General features: G+C 40.9%; 1 protein-coding gene across 1 annotated transcript in view; it reads left to right on the top strand.

Moving 5' to 3' along the window:
* si:ch211-250g4.3 (nuclear anchorage protein 1) overlaps positions 1-21,340 on the top strand; it is a 32,423-nt gene extending 11,083 nt beyond the window's left edge. The window contains 2 exon segments of the mRNA XM_031789384.1: positions 1,642-7,015; positions 7,018-21,340. Of these exon segments, the coding sequence (XP_031645244.1) occupies positions 1,642-7,015; positions 7,018-19,877 (18,234 nt within the window). The 3' untranslated portion in view covers positions 19,878-21,340.
* Positions 21,341-21,973: the final 633 nt, after the last annotated feature.

The raw sequence follows: 21,973 nt of genomic DNA, 5'->3' as shown, positions 1-21,973 counted from the left end.
ACAAAAAATGCAGGCCTGCTAATTACAAGTCCAACCTCAAAATAAATCAGAACAGGAATTGAAGTAAACAGAGTGCCATCAATAAAATATACTGGAAAAAGATATGAACGCAACATGTGAAGTAAAAAACATATTTCTCTCAAATGTTGTTTACATCCCTGTTTGTGAGCATTTATCTTTTGCCAAGTTAATCCAAGAAGTTGATTAAACAGCATGATCATTACATAGGTGCACCTTGTGCTGAGGACAATAAAAGGCCACTCTAAAATGTGCAGTTTTGTCACACAAGACAATGCCACAGATGTCTCAGGATTTGAGGGAGCGTGCAATTGGCATGCTCACTGCACGAGTGTCCATCAGAGTTGTTGCCAGATAATTTAATGTTAATATCTCATACGCTGCATCCAACGTCATTTTAGAGAATTTGGCAGTACATCCAACCGGCCTCACAACTGCAGACCACGTGTAACCACGCCACCACGTGTAATCCGGCTATTCACCTGCGGGTTGGTCGGACAGCCATCCGGACAGCTGATGAAATTGTGGGTTTGCACAACCAAAGAATTTCTGCCCAAATTGTCAGAAACCGCATCAGGGAAGCTAACCTGCGTGCTCGTCATCCTCTCCAGAGTCTTGACTTGACTGCAATTTGGCGTCATAACCAACTTCAGTGTGCAAAGGCTCACCGTTGATGGACACTGGCACGCTGGAGAAGTGTGCTCTTTACGGATTAATCCCGGTTTTAACTGTACCAGGCAGATGGCAGATGGCATTGTGTGGGTGAGCGGTTTGCTGAGGTCAATGTTGTGAACAAAGTGGTCCATGGTGGCGATGGGGTTATGGTATGGGCAGGCAAACACAATTGCATTTTATCGATGGCAATTTGAATGCACAGAGATACCGTGCCAAAATCCTGAGGCCCATTGTCATGCCATTCATCCGCCACCATCACCTCATGTTTCAGCATGATAATGCACGGCCCCATGTTGCAAGGATCTGTAAAAACAAATCCTGGAAGTTGAAAATGTCCCAGTTCTTCCATGGCCTGCATACTCACAAAATATGTCGCCCATTGAAACATGTTTGGGATGCTCTGGATCGACGTGTACGACAGCGTTTTCCAGTTTATGCTAATATCCAGAAACTTTGCACAGCCATTAAATAGGAGTGGGACAACATTCCACAGGCCACAATCAACAGCCTGATCAAGTCTATGTGAAGGAGATGTGTCGCACTGCATGAGGCAAATCGTGGTCACACCAGATACTGCCTGGTTTTCTGATCCACACCCCTACTTTTTTTAAGGTATCTTTGACCAACAGATGCAAATCTGTATTCCCAGTCATGTGAAATCCAAAGATTAGGACCTAATGAATTGATTTAAATTGACTAATTTCCTAATATGAACTGAACTGAAATTGTTGCATGTTGCTTTTATATTTTTGTTCAATGTATATTTCAAAATGAATCAGAGAAGTAACTTTAAGTAACTATGTATATGGAGCTCTCCATCCTCATTACCGTTATCCTCAGGGTGAATGTCAAACTGTGAAATTGATTCATTAAGACATAATGTAGTTTCTATGTAAAGTGCCCAAAAGGCAAGTTTCTATGCTCAAATCAATTTTCTGCTTTGGAAAGGATATGATGGAGTCTATGAAAGCTGAGCTTGACAGACAGACAGAGGGAAAAAACGGAAGGAAAAAAGAAATGCCAATGATGAAGACCACGGTCCAGAGGCCACAGGATGAAACAGAGAAAACCTACCTTGGAGATACGACAACTGAGATACCATTTGAGTCACAAGAGCTAAGAACCGCCATTGAAAAAGAAAGAAGAGACTTGGAACGCAGAGAGAAAATGATTATGAGAGAGAAGTATGACCTGGAAAAGTCAAAAGCCGAGTTTGAGAAGGAAAAGGCAGAGATGGAGAACATGATCACAAAACAACGAGAGGAGGGCAGACAAATTATTGAGGACATAGAAAAGAAAAAAGAAATTCTCGAGCAAATGGATGCAGAGATGCAAAGGAAAAGACTGGTCATTGTAAGGGATATGCAATATAAAACACAAAAGATGCAGGACTTTAAAAAAGCAAAAGATAAATTTAAACAAACGCAAGTTAAATTTAGCAAAGAGAAAATTGAAATGGGAAACATCAAAAAGGCTACCGTGGCGGAAAGAAATAAACTAGCAGTAGAGCAAGCTTACATAGAGAAACGCAAGGAGGAGATGGAAGCTATCCTGGAACTGACAAAGAAGGAGAATGAAGATCTGCTGAACTTAAAAGCTCAAATAGAGGGATGGAAAGAAGACAAAGATGAACGGGGTGAACGCCTGAACAGGGAAAGAAAGGAACTTGAATATCTGAAAAGTAAGATGCAAAAAGAAAAAGAGGATACGATAAGAAACAGGAACATTTCGGAAAAAGAGAAAAAGGACTTGGAGCTGATGAGATCTGAAACGCAGAAAGAAAAGGGGAAGATGGAACAAGAGAAGCTTAAGGTACAAGCTGGGAGAGAAAAGCTTGAACAAATGAAACTGGAGTTACAGAGAAAGTCCAACGACCTAGATATGATCATAGAAGACACAAAGAGGGAGAAAGTCAGTGCATCACAAATTCCTGTCCAAATACAACAACAAAAGAACCAAATTGATTGTTTTGTGGAAGAGACAAAGAGGAGTAAAATCGAAGAAGAATTGATGAGCGCTGAAATAAAAAGACAGAAAGAGGACATAGACAGCAAACAAGACATTCTATCAAAGGAGAGAGAAGATCTGAATAAACTCAGAACAGAGGTAAACAATCAGAGAGAAGAGATTGAAAATATCACGCAAGAGCAAATTAAAGAAACATTTCAAATTAATCAGACAAAGACAGAGATGGAAAAAGAGAGATGTGAGATGGACAGAAAAAAGAAAATGATAGAGCAGAATATGGATGAGCTAGAGCAGAGAAAGTGTGAGATGAGAAAAGTAGAAAACATAATTATCGAACTGAGAAAAGAAGAAGAGAGTATAACGAATGAGATGAACAGGATGAGAAAGAACACAGAGCAGAAAAGTTTTGAAATGCAGAGACGGTCTGAAGACATGAATCAGCTAATGGAAGAGACAAGACGGGAGATGGGGAAGGTTGAAGAACTGGCTATCCAAACTCAAAAAGAAAGAGAAGAAATGGTGGGTTTTATGGAAAAGAACAAACAAAAGCAGAACGAACTGGAACTCATGAATGACAAGATTGAAAGAGAGAAACAAGACATTGAAGAAAGTCGGAATGTGCTAACAAAGGAGAGAGAGGAGCTGGAACAAATGAGGAGTGAGATACAGCAACAGAGAGAGGAGACAGAATCTCACATGGAAGACCAAAGGAAAGAGAAAGAACATTTGGAACAAATGACGACAGACATGAAAAAACAGTTGCTAGAGGTGGATAATGACAAGGAAATGATAGAAAGCTCAATGGGTGAACTGAGAGTGAAAGAGGCAGAAATAGTGAGAGAAAAAGACAACATGGATAACAAGATGGCTAGGCTCAAAGAGGAAGAGGATGGAATGCGGGAAGAAATAGGAAGGAAGATGGACATCTTAAAGAAGGAAAGTTGTGAAATCAAAAGACTTAGAGATGAAATTGACAGTGAAAATGACCAGCTGAATGCAACATTGCTTGAGTTGGAAAAAATGCGTGAAGAACTTGATAGAGAGAAGAAGGAAGTGAAAGACAGGAAGGATGAAACACTGAAAGAGAAAGATCAGTTGGAAGAGAGGCGAGGTAAGATGAGCAAGGAGAAAGAGGAATTGGATATCAGTCTTGAACTGATGAAAAGACAAATGGAAGACTTGACGAACTTGAAGGCTGAAGCAGAAGCACAGACCGAGCCTATGGAAATAGACTGGAAGGAAAAGCTCACGAGGGAAAGACAACAACTTGAAGATGTAAAGGAGGAGATACAGAAGGAAAAAGAAGCCTTTGAGAGAAAGAAGGGATTGACCATGAAAGAAAGAGATGAGTTTGATCTGATGAAGTCTGAAACCCAGGGACAATTGGAGGAAATAGAACAAAACAAACAAGACATTCGTGTGGAGAAGGAAAAGCTGGATCAGATCAAAGCTGAGTTAGAAAGACGGTCTGAAGACGTAAATCAGGTCATGGATGAGACAAGACGGGAGAGGGGGAAGGTTGAAGAACTGGCTATCCAAACTCAAAAAGAAAGAGAAGAAATGGTGGGTTTTATGGAGAAGAACAAACAAAAGCAGAACGAACTGGAACTCATGAATGACAAGATTGAAAGAGAGAAACAAGACATTGAAGAAAGTCAGGATGTGCTAACGAAGGAGAGAGAGGAGCTGGAACAAATGAGGAGTGAGATACAGCAACAGAGAGAGGAGACAGAATCTCACATGGAAGACCAAAGGAAAGAGAAAGAACATTTGGAACAAATGACGACGGACATGAAAAAACAGTTGCTAGAGGTGGATAATGACAAGGAAATGATAGAAAGCTCAATGGGGGAACTGAGAGTGAAAGAGGCAGAAATGGTGAGAGAAAAAGACAACATGGATAACAAGATGGCTAGGCTCAAAGAGGAAGAGGATGGAATGCGGGAAGAAATAGGAAGGAAGATGGACATCTTAAAGAAGGAAAGTTGTGAAATCAAAAGACTTAGAGATGAAATTGACAGTGAAAAGGACCAGCTGAATGCAAAATTGCTTGAGTTGGAAAAAATGCGTGAAGAACTAGATAGAGAGAAGAAGGAAGTGAAAGACAGGAAGGAAGAAACACTGAAAGAGAAAGATCAGTTGGAAGAGAGGCGAGGTAAGATGAGCAAGGAGAAAGAGGAATTGGATATCAGTCTTGAACTGATGAAAAGACAAAGGGAAGACTTGACAAGCTTGAAGGCTGAAGCAGAAGCACAGACCGAGGCTATGGAAAAAGACTGGAAGGAAAAGCTCACGAGGGAAAGACAACAACTTGAAGATGTAAAGGAGGAGATACAGAAGGAAAAAGAAGCCTTTGAGAGAAAGAAGGGATTGACCATGAAAGAAAGAGATGAGTTTGATCTGATGAAGTCTGAAACCCAGGGACAATTGGAGGAAATAGAACAAAACAAACAAGACATTCGTGTGGAGAAGGAAAAGCTGGATCAGATCAAAGCTGAGTTAGAAAGACGGTCTGAAGACGTAAATCAGGTCATGGATGAGACAAGACGGGAGAGGGGGAAGGTTGAAGAACTGGCTATCCAAACTCAAAAAGAAAGAGAAGAAATGGTGGGTTTTATGGAAAAGAACAAACAAAAGCAGAACGAACTGGAACTCATGAATGACAAGATTGAAAGAGAGAAACAAGACATTGAAGAAAGTCGGGATGTGCTAACAAAGGAGAGAGAGGAGCTGGAACAAATGAGGAGTGAGATACAGCAACAGAGAGAGGAGACAGAATCTCACATGGAAGACCAAAGGAAAGAGAAAGAACATTTGGAACAAATGACGACGGACATGAAAAAACAGTTGCTAGAGGTGGATAATGACAAGGAAATGATAGAAAGCTCAATGGGTGAACTGAGAGTGAAAGAGGCAGAAATAGTGAGAGAAAAAGACAACATGGATAACAAGATGGCTAGGCTCAAAGAGGAAGAGGATGGAATGCGGGAAGAAATAGGAAGGAAGATGGACATCTTAAAGAAGGAAAGTTGTGAAATCAAAAGACTTAGAGATGAAATTGACAGTGAAAATGACCAGCTGAATGCAACATTGCTTGAGTTGGAAAAAATGCGTGAAGAACTAGATAGAGAGAAGAAGGAAGTGAAAGACAGGAAGGATGAAACACTGAAAGAGAAAGATCAGTTGGAAGAGAGGCGAGGTAAGATGAGCAAGGAGAAAGAGGAATTGGATATCAGTCTTGAACTGATGAAAAGACAAAGGGAAGACTTGACAAGCTTGAAGGCTGAAGCAGAAGCACAGACCGAGGCTATGGAAAAAGACTGGAAGGAAAAGCTCACGAGGGAAAGACAACAACTTGAAGATGTAAAGGAGGAGATACAGAAGGAAAAAGAAGCCTTTGAGAGAAAGAAGGGATTGACCATGAAAGAAAGAGATGAGTTTGATCTGATGAAGTCTGAAACCCAGGGACAATTGGAGGAAATAGAACAAAACAAACAAGACATTCGTGTGGAGAAGGAAAAGCTGGATCAGATCAAAGCTGAGTTAGAAAGACGGTCTGAAGACGTAAATCAGGTCATGGATGAGACAAGACGGGAGAGGGGGAAGGTTGAAGAACTGGCTATCCAAACTCAAAAAGAAAGAGAAGAAATGGTGGGTTTTATGGAAAAGAACAAACAAAAGCAGAACGAACTGGAACTCATGAATGACAAGATTGAAAGAGAGAAACAAGACATTGAAGAAAGTCGGGATGTGCTAACAAAGGAGAGAGAGGAGCTGGAACAAATGAGGAGTGAGATACAGCAACAGAGAGAGGAGACAGAATCTCACATGGAAGACCAAAGGAAAGAGAAAGAACATTTGGAACAAATGACGACGGACATGAAAAAACAGTTGCTAGAGGTGGATAATGACAAGGAAATGATAGAAAGCTCAATGGGTGAACTGAGAGTGAAAGAGGCAGAAATAGTGAGAGAAAAAGACAACATGGATAACAAGATGGCTAGGCTCAAAGAGGAAGAGGATGGAATGCGGGAAGAAATAGGAAGGAAGATGGACATCTTAAAGAAGGAAAGTTGTGAAATCAAAAGACTTAGAGATGAAATTGACAGTGAAAAGGACCAGCTGAATGCAAAATTGCTTGAGTTGGAAAAAATGCGTGAAGAACTAGATAGAGAGAAGAAGGAAGTGAAAGACAGGAAGGATGAAACACTGAAAGAGAAAGATCAGTTGGAAGAGAGGCGAGGTAAGATGAGCAAGGAGAAAGAGGAATTGGATATCAGTCTTGAACTGATGAAAAGACAAATGGAAGACTTGACAAGCTTGAAGGCTGAAGCAGAAGCACAGACCGAGGCCTATGGAAAATAGACTGGAAGGAAAAGCTCACGAGGGAAAGACAACAACTTGAAGATGTAAAGGAGGAGATACAGAAGGAAAAAGAAGCCTTTGAGAGAAAGAAGGGATTGACCATGAAAGAAAGAGATGAGTTTGATCTGATGAAGTCTGAAACCCAGGGACAATTGGAGGAAATAGAACAAAACAAACAAGACATTCGTGTGGAGAAGGAAAAGCTGGATCAGATCAAAGCTGAGTTAGAAAGACGGTCTGAAGACGTAAATCAGGTCATGGATGAGACAAGACGGGAGAGGGGGAAGGTTGAAGAACTGGCTATCCAAACTCAAAAAGAAAGAGAAGAAATGGTGGGTTTTATGGAAAAGAACAAACAAAAGCAGAACGAACTGGAACTCATGAATGACAAGATTGAAAGAGAGAAACAAGACATTGAAGAAAGTCGGGATGTGCTAACAAAGGAGAGAGAGGAGCTGGAACAAATGAGGAGTGAGATACAGCAACAGAGAGAGGAGACAGAATCTCACATGGAAGACCAAAGGAAAGAGAAAGAACATTTGGAACAAATGACGACGGACATGAAAAAACAGTTGCTAGAGGTGGATAATGACAAGGAAATGATAGAAAGCTCAATGGGTGAACTGAGAGTGAAAGAGGCAGAAATAGTGAGAGAAAAAGACAACATGGATAACAAGATGGCTAGGCTCAAAGAGGAAGAGGATGGAATGCGGGAAGAAATAGGAAGGAAGATGGACATCTTAAAGAAGGAAAGTTGTGAAATCAAAAGACTTAGAGATGAAATTGACAGTGAAAAGGACCAGCTGAATGCAACATTGCTTGAGTTGGAAAAAATGCGTGAAGAACTAGATAGAGAGAAGAAGGAAGTGAAAGACAGGAAGGATGAAACACTGAAAGAGAAAGATCAGTTGGAAGAGAGGCGAGGTAAGATGAGCAAGGTGAAAGAGGAATTGGATATCAGTCTTGAACTGATGAAAAGACAAATGGAAGACTTGACAAGCTTGAAGGCTGAAGCAGAAGCACAGACCGAGCCTATGGAAATAGACTGGAAGGAAAAGCTCACGAGGGAAAGACAACAACTTGAAGATGTAAAGGAGGAGATACAGAAGGAAAAAGAAGCCTTTGAGAGAAAGAAGGGATTGACCATGAAAGAAAGAGATGAGTTTGATCTGATGAAGTCTGAAACCCAGGGACAATTGGAGGAAATAGAACAAAACAAACAAGACATTCGTGTGGAGAAGGAAAAGCTGGATCAGATCAAAGCTGAGTTAGAAAGACGGTCTGAAGACGTAAATCAGGTCATGGATGAGACAAGACGGGAGAGGGGGAAGGTTGAAGAACTGGCTATCCAAACTCAAAAAGAAAGAGAAGAAATGGTGGGTTTTATGGAAAAGAACAAACAAAAGCAGAACGAACTGGAACTCATGAATGACAAGATTGAAAGAGAGAAACAAGACATTGAAGAAAGTCGGGATGTGCTAACAAAGGAGAGAGAGGAGCTGGAACAAATGAGGAGTGAGATACAGCAACAGAGAGAGGAGACAGAATCTCACATGGAAGACCAAAGGAAAGAGAAAGAACATTTGGAACAAATGACGACGGACATGAAAAAACAGTTGCTAGAGGTGGATAATGACAAGGAAATGATAGAAAGCTCAATGGGTGAACTGAGAGTGAAAGAGGCAGAAATAGTGAGAGAAAAAGACAACATGGATAACAAGATGGCTAGGCTCAAAGAGGAAGAGGATGGAATGCGGGAAGAAATAGGAAGGAAGATGGACATCTTAAAGAAGGAAAGTTGTGAAATCAAAAGACTTAGAGATGAAATTGACAGTGAAAAGGACCAGCTGAATGCAAAATTGCTTGAGTTGGAAAAAATGCGCGAAGAACTAGATAGAGAGAAGAAGGAAGTGAAAGACAGGAAGGATGAAACACTGAAAGAGAAAGATCAGTTGGAAGAGAGGCGAGGTAAGATGAGCAAGGTGAAAGAGGAATTGGATATCAGTCTTGAACTGATGAAAAGACAAATGGAAGACTTGACAAGCTTGAAGGCTGAAGCAGAAGCACAGACCGAGCCTATGGAAATAGACTGGAAGGAAAAGCTCACGAGGGAAAGACAACAACTTGAAGATGTAAAGGAGGAGATACAGAAGGAAAAAGAAGCCTTTGAGAGAAAGAAGGGATTGACCATGAAAGAAAGAGATGAGTTTGATCTGATGAAGTCTGAAACCCAGGGACAATTGGAGGAAATAGAACAAAACAAACAAGACATTCGTGTGGAGAAGGAAAAGCTGGATCAGATCAAAGCTGAGTTAGAAAGACGGTCTGAAGACGTAAATCAGGTCATGGATGAGACAAGACGGGAGAGGGGGAAGGTTGAAGAACTGGCTATCCAAACTCAAAAAGAAAGAGAAGGAATGGTGTGTTTTATGGAAAAGAACAAACAAAAGCAGAACGACCTGGAACTCATGAATGACAAGATTGAAAGAGAGAAACAAGACATCGAAGAAAGTCGGGATGTGCTAACAAAGGAGAGAGAGGAGCTGGAACAAATGAGGAGTGAGATACAGCAACAGAGAGAGGAGACAGAATCTCACATGGAAGACCAAAGGAAAGAGAAAGAACGTTTGGAACAAATGACGACGCACATGAAAAAACAGTTGCTAGAGGTGGAAAATGATAAGGAAATGATAGAAAGCTCAATGGGTGAACTGAGAGTGAAAGAGGCAGAAATAGTGAGAGAAAAAGACAACATGGATAACAAGATGGCTAGGCTCAAAGAGGAAGAGGATGGAATGCGGGAAGAAATAGGAAGGAAGATGGACATCTTAAAGAAGGAAAGTTGTGAAATCAAAAGACTTAGAGATGAAATTGACAGTGAAAAGGACCAGCTGAATGCAACATTGCTTGAGTTGGAAAAAATGCGTGAAGAACTTGATAGAGAGAAGAAGGAAGTGAAAGACAGGAAGGATGAAACACTGAAAGAGAAAGATCAGTTGGAAGAGAGGCGAGGTAAGATGAGCAAGGTGAAAGAGGAATTGGATATCAGTCTTGAACTGATGAAAAGACAAATGGAAGACTTGACAAGCTTGAAGGCTGAAGCAGAAGCACAGACCGAGCCTATGGAAAAAGACTGGAAGGAAAAGCTCACGAGGGAAAGACAACAACTTGAAGATGTAAAGGAGGAGATACAGAAGGAAAAAGAAGCCTTTGAGAGAAAGAAGGGATTGACCATGAAAGAAAGAGATGAGTTTGATCTGATGAAGTCTGAAACCCAGGGACAATTGGAGGAAATAGAACAAAACAAACAAGACATTCGTGTGGAGAAGGAAAAGCTGGATCAGATCAAAGCTGAGTTAGAAAGACGGTCTGAAGACGTAAATCAGGTCATGGATGAGACAAGACGGGAGAGGGGGAAGGTTGAAGAACTGGCTATCCAAACTCAAAAAGAAAGAGAAGAAATGGTGGGTTTTATGGAAAAGAACAAACAAAAGCAGAACGAACTGGAACTCATGAATGACAAGATTGAAAGAGAGAAACAAGACATTGAAGAAAGTCGGGATGTGCTAACAAAGGAGAGAGAGGAGCTGGAACAAATGAGGAGTGAGATACAGCAACAGAGAGAGGAGACAGAATCTCACATGGAAGACCAAAGGAAAGAGAAAGAACATTTGGAACAAATGACGACGGACATGAAAAAACAGTTGCTAGAGGTGGATAATGACAAGGAAATGATAGAAAGCTCAATGGGTGAACTGAGAGTGAAAGAGGCAGAAATAGTGAGAGAAAAAGACAACATGGATAACAAGATGGCTAGGCTCAAAGAGGAAGAGGATGGAATGCGGGAAGAAATAGGAAGGAAGATGGACATCTTAAAGAAGGAAAGTTGTGAAATCAAAAGACTTAGAGATGAAATTGACAGTGAAAAGGACCAGCTGAATGCAAAATTGCTTGAGTTGGAAAAAATGCGCGAAGAACTAGATAGAGAGAAGAAGGAAGTGAAAGACAGGAAGGATGAAACACTGAAAGAGAAAGATCAGTTGGAAGAGAGGCGAGGTAAGATGAGCAAGGTGAAAGAGGAATTGGATATCAGTCTTGAACTGATGAAAAGACAAATGGAAGACTTGACAAGCTTGAAGGCTGAAGCAGAAGCACAGACCGAGCCTATGGAAATAGACTGGAAGGAAAAGCTCACGAGGGAAAGACAACAACTTGAAGATGTAAAGGAGGAGATACAGAAGGAAAAAGAAGCCTTTGAGAGAAAGAAGGGATTGACCATGAAAGAAAGAGATGAGTTTGATCTGATGAAGTCTGAAACCCAGGGACAATTGGAGGAAATAGAACAAAACAAACAAGACATTCGTGTGGAGAAGGAAAAGCTGGATCAGATCAAAGCTGAGTTAGAAAGACGGTCTGAAGACGTAAATCAGGTCATGGATGAGACAAGACGGGAGAGGGGGAAGGTTGAAGAACTGGCTATCCAAACTCAAAAAGAAAGAGAAGAAATGGTGGGTTTTATGGAAAAGAACAAACAAAAGCAGAACGAACTGGAACTCATGAATGACAAGATTGAAAGAGAGAAACAAGACATTGAAGAAAGTCGGGATGTGCTAACAAAGGAGAGAGAGGAGCTGGAACAAATGAGGAGTGAGATACAGCAACAGAGAGAGGAGACAGAATCTCACATGGAAGACCAAAGGAAAGAGAAAGAACATTTGGAACAAATGACGACGGACATGAAAAAACAGTTGCTAGAGGTGGATAATGACAAGGAAATGATAGAAAGCTCAATGGGTGAACTGAGAGTGAAAGAGGCAGAAATAGTGAGAGAAAAAGACAACATGGATAACAAGATGGCTAGGCTCAAAGAGGAAGAGGATGGAATGCGGGAAGAAATAGGAAGGAAGATGGACATCTTAAAGAAGGAAAGTTGTGAAATCAAAAGACTTAGAGATGAAATTGACAGTGAAAAGGACCAGCTGAATGCAAAATTGCTTGAGTTGGAAAAAATGCGCGAAGAACTAGATAGAGAGAAGAAGGAAGTGAAAGACAGGAAGGATGAAACACTGAAAGAGAAAGATCAGTTGGAAGAGAGGCGAGGTAAGATGAGCAAGGTGAAAGAGGAATTGGATATCAGTCTTGAACTGATGAAAAGACAAATGGAAGACTTGACAAGCTTGAAGGCTGAAGCAGAAGCACAGACCGAGCCTATGGAAATAGACTGGAAGGAAAAGCTCACGAGGGAAAGACAACAACTTGAAGATGTAAAGGAGATACAGAAGGAAAAAGAAGCCTTTGAGAGAAAGAAGGGATTGACCATGAAAGAAAGAGATGAGTTTGATCTGATGAAGTCTGAAACCCAGGGACAATTGGAGGAAATAGAACAAAACAAACAAGACATTCGTGTGGAGAAGGAAAAGCTGGATCAGATCAAAGCTGAGTTAGAAAGACGGTCTGAAGACGTAAATCAGGTCATGGATGAGACAAGACGGGAGAGGGGGAAGGTTGAAGAACTGGCTATCCAAACTCAAAAAGAAAGAGAAGGAATGGTGGGTTTTATGGAAAAGAACAAACAAAAGCAGAACGAACTGGAACTCATGAATGACAAGATTGAAAGAGAGAAACAAGACATCGAAGAAAGTCGGGATGTGCTAACAAAGGAGAGAGAGGAGCTGGAACAAATGAGGAGTGAGATACAGCAACAGAGAGAGGAGACAGAATCTCACATGGAAGACCAAAGGAAAGAGAAAGAACGTTTGGAACAAATGACGACGCACATGAAAAAACAGTTGCTAGAGGTGGAAAATGATAAGGAAATGATAGAAAGCTCAATGGGTGAACTGAGAGTGAAAGAGGCAGAAATAGTGAGAGAAAAAGACAACATGGATAACAAGATGGCTAGGCTCAAAGAGGAAGAGGATGGAATGCGGGAAGAAATAGGAAGGAAGATGGACATCTTAAAGAAGGAAAGTTGTGAAATCAAAAGACTTAGAGATGAAATTGACAGTGAAAAGGACCAACTGAATGCAACATTGCTTGAGTTGGAAAGAATGCGTGAAGAACTTGATAGAGAGAAGAAGGAAGTGAAAGACAGGAAGGATGAAACACTGAAAGAGAAAGATCAGTTGGAAGAGAGGCGAGGTAAGATGAGCAAGGAGAAAGAGGAATTGGATATCAATCTTGAACTGATGAAAAGACAAAGGGAAGACTTGACAAGCTTGAAGGCTGAAGCAGAAGCACAGACCGAGCCTATGGAAAAAGACTGGAAGGAAAAGCTCACGAGGGAAAGACAACAACTTGAAGATGTAAAGGAGGAGATACAGAAGGAAAAAGAAGCCTTTGAGAGAAAGAAGGGATTGACCACGAAAGAAAGAGATGAGTTTGATCTGATGAAGTCTGAAACCCAGGGACAATTGGAGGAAATAGAACAAAACAAACAAGACATTCGTGTGGAGAAGGAAAAGCTGGATCAGATCAAAGCTGAGTTAGAAAGACGGTCTGAAGACGTAAATCAGGTCATGGATGAGACAAGACGGGAGAGGGGGAAGGTTGAAGAACTGGCTATCCAAACTCAAAAAGAAAGAGAAGGAATGGTGGGTTTTATGGAAAAGAACAAACAAAAGCAGAACGACCTGGAACTCATGAATGACAAGATTGAAAGAGAGAAACAAGACATCGAAGAAAGTCGGGATGTGCTAACAAAGGAGAGAGAGGAGCTGGAACAAATGAGGAGTGAGATACAGCAACAGAGAGAGGAGACAGAATCTCACATGGAAGACCAAAGGAAAGAGAAAGAACGTTTGGAACAAATGACGACGCACATGAAAAAACAGTTGCTAGAGATGGAAAATGATAAGGAAATGATAGAATGCTCAATTGGTGAACTGAGAGTGAAAGAGGCAGAAATTGTGAGAGAAAAAGACAACATGGATAACAAGATGGCTAGGCTCAAAGAGGAAGAGGATGGAATGCGGGAAGAAATAGGAAGGAAGATGGACATCTTAAAGAAGGAAAGTTGTGAAATCAAAAGACTTAGAGATGAAATTGACAGTGAAAAGGACCAACTGAATGCAACATTGCTTGAGTTGGAAAGAATGCGTGAAGAACTTGATAGAGAGAAGAAGGAAGTGAAAGACAGGAAGGATGAAACACTGAAAGAGAAAGATCAGTTGGAAGAGAGGCGAGGTAAGATGAGCAAGGAGAAAGAGGAATTGGATATCAGTCTTGAACTGATGAAAAGACAAAGGGAAGACTTGACAAGCTTGAAGGCTGAAGCAGAAGCACAGACCGAGCCTATGGAAAAAGACTGGAAGGAAAAGCTCACGAGGGAAAGACAACAACTTGAAGATGTAAAGGAGGAGATACAGAAGGAAAAAGAAGCCTTTGAGAGAAAGAAGGGATTGACCACGAAAGAAAGAGATGAGTTTGATCTGATGAAGTCTGAAACCCAGGGACAATTGGAGGAAATAGAACAAAACAAACAAGACATTCGTGTGGAGAAGGAAAAGCTGGATCAGATCAAAGCTGAGTTAGAAAGACGGTCTGAAGACGTAAATCAGGTCATGGATGAGACAAGACGGGAGAGGGGGAAGGTTGAAGAACTGGCTATCCAAACTCAAAAAGAAAGAGAAGGAATGGTGGGTTTTATGGAAAAGAACAAACAAAAGCAGAACGACCTGGAACTCATGAATGACAAGATTGAAAGAGAGAAACAAGACATCGAAGAAAGTCGGGATGTGCTAACAAAGGAGAGAGAGGAGCTGGAACAAATGAGGAGTGAGATACAGCAACAGAGAGAGGAGACAGAATCTCACATGGAAGACCAAAGGAAAGAGAAAGAACGTTTGGAACAAATGACGACGCACATGAAAAAACAGTTGCTAGAGATGGAAAATGATAAGGAAATGATAGAATGCTCAATTGGTGAACTGAGAGTGAAAGAGGCAGAAATTGTGAGAGAAAAAGACAACATGGATAACAAGATGGCTAGGCTCAAAGAGGAAGAGGATGGAATGCGGGAAGAAATAGGAAGGAAGATGGACATCTTAAAGAAGGAAAGTTGTGAAATCAAAAGACTTAGAGATGAAATTGACAGTGAAAAGGACCAGCTGAATGCAACATTGCTTGAGTTGGAAAAAATGCGTGAAGAACTTGATAGAGAGAAGAAGGAAGTGAAAGACAGGAAGGATGAAACACTGAAAGAGAAAGATCAGTTGGAAGAGAGGCGAGGTAAGATGAGCAAGGAGAAAGAGGAATTGGATATCAGTCTTGAACTGATGAAAAGACAAAGGGAAGACTTGACAAGCTTGAAGGCTGAAGCAGAAGCACAGACCGAGCCTATGGAAAAAGACTGGAAGGAAAAGCTCACGAGGGAAAGACAACAACTTGAAGATGTAAAGGAGGAGATACAGAAGGAAAAAGAAGCCTTTGAGAGAAAGAAGGGATTGACCATGAAAGAAAGAGATGAGTTTGATCTGATGAAGTCTGAAACCCAGGGACAATTGGAGGAAATAGAACAACTCCAGAAAGAAAGGGAGGAAATGAAAAGTGTTATTGAAGATATCAAGAGAGCAAAAGCTAATCAGGAAGTGATGGAATCTGAGATTGTGACAAAGAAACGAGAAACAGATAATATCATGGAAATGATCTCAAAAGAAAAAGACAACATGGACAAAATTAAGATTGAAATGGAAAGAGAGAGGGGCGAATTTGAGATCACCAAGGGCAAGATGGTGACGGAGATGGATGAGCTGGGACAGAGAAAAGCTGAGATCGAGAATGATAAATATGAAGCCAAAATGTTGATGGCTGAACTGAAAGAGGAAGAGGAAAGAATGAAGGAAGAAATTTGCAAGATGAAAGACAGTCTCGAGCAGATCAAAGCTGAAATACAACCACAGAGAGAAGACATTGAAAGCAAGATGGAGGAGCTGAATGTCCAAAAGGCTGAGATGGAAAGTGCTATGACCGATATCGACAGACAAAAAAAGGACATGCAAAACCAAAGACAGCAAATTGAACAAGACAAACAAAAGATGATCAAGGAAAAGGATGATCTGGAACAGATCAAGATGGAGTTACAAACACGATCAGATTTCCTGGAAAACCTCATTGAGGAGAGAATGGGGAAGAAGGAGAACATTGAAAGTATGGCTTTCCAGATTCAGAAGGAAAGGGAGGAAGTTGAAAGTATTGTTGAGGATATCAAGACAAGGAAAGCTGATCTGGAATTGATGAAAGCAACGGCTGAAGTAGAGAAGCAAGAAACAGAAAACATCAAGGAAATGATCTCCAGGGAAAAAGACAAACTAGAACAAATGACGATTGAGATTGAAAGAGAGAAGGAAGAAATATATATCACCAAGGGCAAAATTGAAATGGATATGGATGAGCTGGAAAGTAGAAAGGCTGAGGTAGAGAATGGAAAACATCAATCTGAAAAACTGATTGCTGAATTGAAGGAGGAACACCAAAGAATGAGGGAGGATATCAGGAAGATGAAAGAAAACCTAGACACTGAAATACAGCTGAAGAGAGATGATATTGAAAGTAAAATGGAAGAGTTGGATGTCAAAAAGAGAGAGCTGGAAAACATGTGGACTGATATTTACATAGAAAAGGAGGAACTACAAAACCAGAGAAAGGAAATAGAAGAAGACAAACAAAATATACTAGATGAAAAGGGTGGGCTGGAACACATCAAGGCTGATTTACAGATGAAGAGCAAAAAGGAGAATGTTGAGGGCATGGCTGTCCAATTCCAGATGGAAAAGGAGGAAATTCAAAGTGTCATGGTAGAACCTGAGATAAGAAGACAAGTACTGGAATTTACAAAAGTGGAGGTAGAGAAGGAAGAAACAGAGAATATCAAGGACATTGTATTAAAGGATCAGAAATATCTGGAACAAATGAAGATTGAGATGGAAAGAGAAAGAGAAGAAATTGATCATACCAAGATCAAGATAGCAATCGATATGGAAAGGCTGGAAGCGACAAAGGTTGTAATAGAGAGACAACTGAAAGAAGAACAACAACAAATGAGGGAGGATATCGAGAAGATGAAAGACAACCAAGAGCAGATCAATGCTGAAATACAATTACAGCGAGAGGACATTGCAGCCCAAATGGCTGAGTTAAATGTCAAAAAAGCAGAGTTGGAAAACATTCAGGCTGATCTAGACAGACAGAAAGTAGAACATGATGACATGAGAAAATACATATTTGTGGGAAAGAATCAACTGGACGAGAGGAATGCTGCCTTGCAAAAACAAAGGGAGGAGATGGATAAAATCATGGAACCAACAGCTGTGATAAAGGCTGAAGTACAAACACAGACAGAGCCCATGGAAGACAGCTTGGAGGAACAGCTCAAAGGGGACATGGAAGAAGTTGAAGGTCATGACATAGACAAAGAGAAAGAGGACCTGGGACAAACCAACAGGCTGGCAATGATAGAGAGGGAGGAGTTGGAATCCATGAAGTCTGAAATAGGAAAACAAAGACAGGAAATAAAGGAGAACAATCAAAAGATACAGGATGAGAAGGCTGAGATTGAAAAGATCAAGAATGATTTACAGAAACGGTCAGAGAATCTAGACAACCTCGTGGAAGAGACAAAGAGGGAAAAGGAGAATGTTAAGGACAGGGCTGCTCAAATCCAGAAGGGCCAGGAGGGAATGGAACGTGTTATTGAGGATACCAAGACAAAGAGCCCTGAACTGGATATGTTGAAAGCTGAGATAAAGACAGAGAAACAAGAAACATTCAACCTGAAGGACATGACATCAAAGGAGAAACGTGACTTGGAACAAATTAAGGTGAAAATGGAGAAAGAAATACAAGAACTGGAGAACACCAAGGACACGACAGAAATTGATATTAGTCAGCTGGAACAAAGAAGGGTTCAGTTAGAAGGAGAAGAAGATGGAATGAAAAATCTGATGGCTTCACTGAAAGAGGAAGAGCAGAGTATGAAAGAGAATATTGGGAAGATGAAAGAAAATTTAGAGCAGATTAATGCTGAAATACAAGTACAGAGAGATGACATTGCAACACAAATGGAAGAGTTAAATGTCAAGAAAGAAGAGCTGGAAAACATTCAAATGGATATCGACAGACAAATAGAACAGATGGGCAAAACACAAAATGCTATGATCATGGAAAAGAATGAACTGGAAGAGAAGCTTGCTGGTGTGCAAAAACAAACGGAGGAGGTGGAAGCCATCATTGAAATGACAAAGAGGGAGAGGGAGGATGTGACGAGGATAAAGGCTGAAACAGAGGAACAGAAAGATCAAATGGAAGACAACCTGATGGAAACTCTGAAACACGACAGAGAGGAACTTGAACGCCTGAAAGAAACAGAAAGAAAGGAGGAAACTAAGGGCATTAAAGAGAAGACAGGGAGGGAGACGGAGGGGTTAGAACGGGTTAACATAGAGTCCCAGAGAGTGCTGCAAGATCTGGAGAACGTTGTGGAGGAAACCATGGAGAACGAGGGTGCAGAGGAAATGGCTATCCAAATACAAAAGCAAATGGAGGACAATGTGAGAATCATTGAGGAGATGGAGCAAGAGAAGGCACATTTAGAGCTGATGAACGTTAAGATGCAAAGTGAGAGAGAAGAAATATACTCTAACAAGGCCATGATTGAAAGGGAGAAGGATGACCTGCTACAAATGAAATCTATGATTACACGGCAGAGATGCGAAATTGAACAAATTACAGCCGTCTTAAGGGACGAGAGGGACACTCTTGAGCAATTTAAGACTGATATGGAAAGACAGCGACAAGAGATGATGAACAATATGGACTTGGTGGAAAGAGAGAGAGATGAACTGGGAAAGACGAGGTCGGAGATGGATGAGTTGGAACACATGGCAGCTGAAACAGAAAGACCGAAGGAGAAGATGGACAAAAGAAAGGGTGCAGCAATGATGGAGGCGCCTCCGCTGGAGGAAAGAGAAGACAGCGTTCAGAAACAGAGTGTTGAAGTTCTCTTCATCTCAGATACAACACAGACAGAAAAAATAAAGGATGAACCCGAACAAAGCGCGGTTGAGACACTTCAGACACAGGGCGAAACAATGGACTCAGTCAAGAAGGACAGAGATGATCTCGAACAAATGAGAGCAACAGATGAAAGGCTCCCAAAGAGAGATCATTTGGAGAAAATCCGTCAGGAGGCTCAGGCAGAAAAGGAGGAGATTGAGAAGATTAAGCACAGAGTTCATGAGATGAAAGAACATCTAGAGGGAAGACTAGCAGTGATTCAGAGACACGAGTTGGTACAGAGAACAAGGATACAAAGAGAGAAAGAAGAGCTAAAGAAGATGAAGGAAGAGTTGGAGAGAGACAGCCAAGCTCGGCAAACAGAGTGGGACAGAGGCAGGAGGAAACTTCAGGAGAAGGACCAGGAGCTTGAGATGCTAAAAGTGGAGATGTTCCGAGAGATCGAAAGACTGCAGGTTCATATGGAAAAAGAGATGGAGACACTGGAGACAAGTGACAAAGGTGTCCAAACCTCAGACGTGGTATTAACCATAGAAGAAGAGAGAATGTGGTTGATGGAGGACTCAACGACAGAGGAGTACAGTATGCTGGCAGAAATAAGTCAAGAAACAGAGCAAACCACAGTGGATATGACATTCGCCAGTTCATCACTGGAGCTCCAGGGTCAATCAGAGGAGCACACAGTGATAGAGGATTCTCAGATGAGCGTAGTAAGAGCAGAGGCTTCTCCATTCAGCAGGTTGCTACGGTGGCTTTGGCGCTACTGCTGTGGCTGCTGCCGCTGTTGTGACTGCTGCGGAAGGGAGTGTGAAGAAGAAGAGGAGGAGAACATAGTCTAGTCCCAACTATATCAGTGGGGCTTTAAAATAAATGAATTTGCTATGTAAAGGCTGTGTGGGAAAAAATCTGGTTCAGTAATATGAATTGTGAAACAACACCATCAGTTATCATTCATTCAGTTACATCACGTATGATCTCTATTCTACTATGCCCAAGTGAAGTGATAAGAAATCATGTCAAGATGATGTTATGCAATAACCTGATTTATATGCCGTGTAGTAAGGGTTGTGCAGTATTGCAGTGCTATGTATTTACAATGAAGGTGAACTAAGTTTGCACTGAATATTAGATCTAGAGAGAGCAACATGTACCTTTATTTATTTGTTATATTTATAATGAAATATGTATTTCTTATATCTCTTTACAGCTTTTGTTAAAGGTGCACTGGATACTGAATGGACTCTTATCAAGATTTGTCAAAACAAGTTATTTCTATTTACTTTTAGTTTTCTTATTTTTATACACACAGAATTTGCAGTAAACTTAGCGCTATTCTATCATTTTCTCAGGGACAGCTGTTGTTCTTTAAGCCAGTATTTTGTAAGTGTAAAAGCCTTGTAAATTCATTTATAAGCGTGTCATTCTAATGTATTTAATTTGGTTATTTCTGCATCTCTTTCTCTATACATCCACAATTACAACAAACATGTGCTATTATGTTCTCAGATGGGATGAATTCACAGTGCAGTAATGGATACTAGCAGTGACTGAAGAAGTACAAAATACACTTGATTATTTTGATATGAGCAATGGTTCCCTTCATGAACTTCTGTGGGGTCTGGGATTCACTCAGTCAAGCATTTACATTGCAAGGTTGGGTCAATAATCAGCAATGACAGTAACCCAGACACAGTGGGTTAGGTTGGCCTCAGCAGACCTAAACCATTGTTGCCGGAGGCAGCTGAAAGGGGACACTAATAAAGTAGTCATTACCCAGGAAATTACTTATAACCTGTTCCTTGTCGTGAATGGCAAGGAAAGTTACTCAAAGTTGGCACAGGAACTTGGCAGTTCACACTTGCCCCACAACAGTGGTCTATGAGAGCTGAGTTTGAAGTTTTGCAAAAGCTTCATGTCAAAAGAATCAATGCACTATGGGCCGGTTTCCTGGACTTAAAAGGATACTCTATGGAGACTATCCATACTTGAGTTTTTTAGTTCAGGAATAGGTTTAACTAAATGATTTTCTCAAGAATAATTTTGACCCAAAGACTGATGGTGGAGATGCAGGAATAAAAAGCAATTCTCACTCACAATTTGACAGACACTATTAAAAGTGCGAGAATACGCCAATACAAAAAGTACGTTTCTGACATTGGATGGAACATTCATATTCCTGTGGAAAAGCACAGCTGCAATGCCTGGGAAATCGACCAATCACTCATGTACCTGGATACTATTTACCATTGTTGTCAAAGTACTGTTTGCCTGTAACCCAATAAAGACACCATTAATAAATGTGTTCTGTTTCTTTCATCAATCCCTCATACTGGTCCCTCACATCATCATAGCCTATCTGTGAATTTATGCTTCGCATTATCGAATGTAATTAAGCACCCCCATGTCTGGTAAAAGGACTAACAATTGCATCGGTGGCAAGAATGCATCTATGGTAGGCTATCTCCTAGCCTACATATTATATTTTGAGAGATTTGCAGGCAGTGGTTAACTGTATGTGCCTGGTTAACTACAATGCAGTGCTGCAAACAGATGCCATTTCCTGACTTTCTGAACTCACCTCACTCCTCTGGGGTACAGGTCGACTTTTGTTGACACAACTCAAAGGCAAAAAGAAAAAGGACATTCGAGAAGGCGAAGGAGAAACTATTATATAGCTAAATGTCTCAAGAAACATTACGTTTACCTTTCTGATGCCATTACAGTAGTAGATCAGTTCATGCATGTCATTAGGCTACACTTAAGTGACAGACTCCTTTCAAACAGACTCGATCATTTCAATCCCTGAAACATTGATGTTATATGGCTTGTCCTGTTCATTTAGCGTGGTAACTACCACTTAACTTCCCAAATACATACATGTCTTAGTCTGCAACATAGAACTAGAGGACTCAACTTTATATCGGTGCCATTATAG

This window comes from Oncorhynchus kisutch, linkage group LG14 (genome assembly GCF_002021735.2).
Source record: "Oncorhynchus kisutch isolate 150728-3 linkage group LG14, Okis_V2, whole genome shotgun sequence".
Taxonomy (NCBI): Eukaryota; Metazoa; Chordata; class Actinopteri; order Salmoniformes; family Salmonidae; genus Oncorhynchus; species Oncorhynchus kisutch.
The sequence above is the reverse complement of the archived record's forward strand: the minus strand, read 5'-3'. Positions and strand labels throughout refer to the sequence as shown.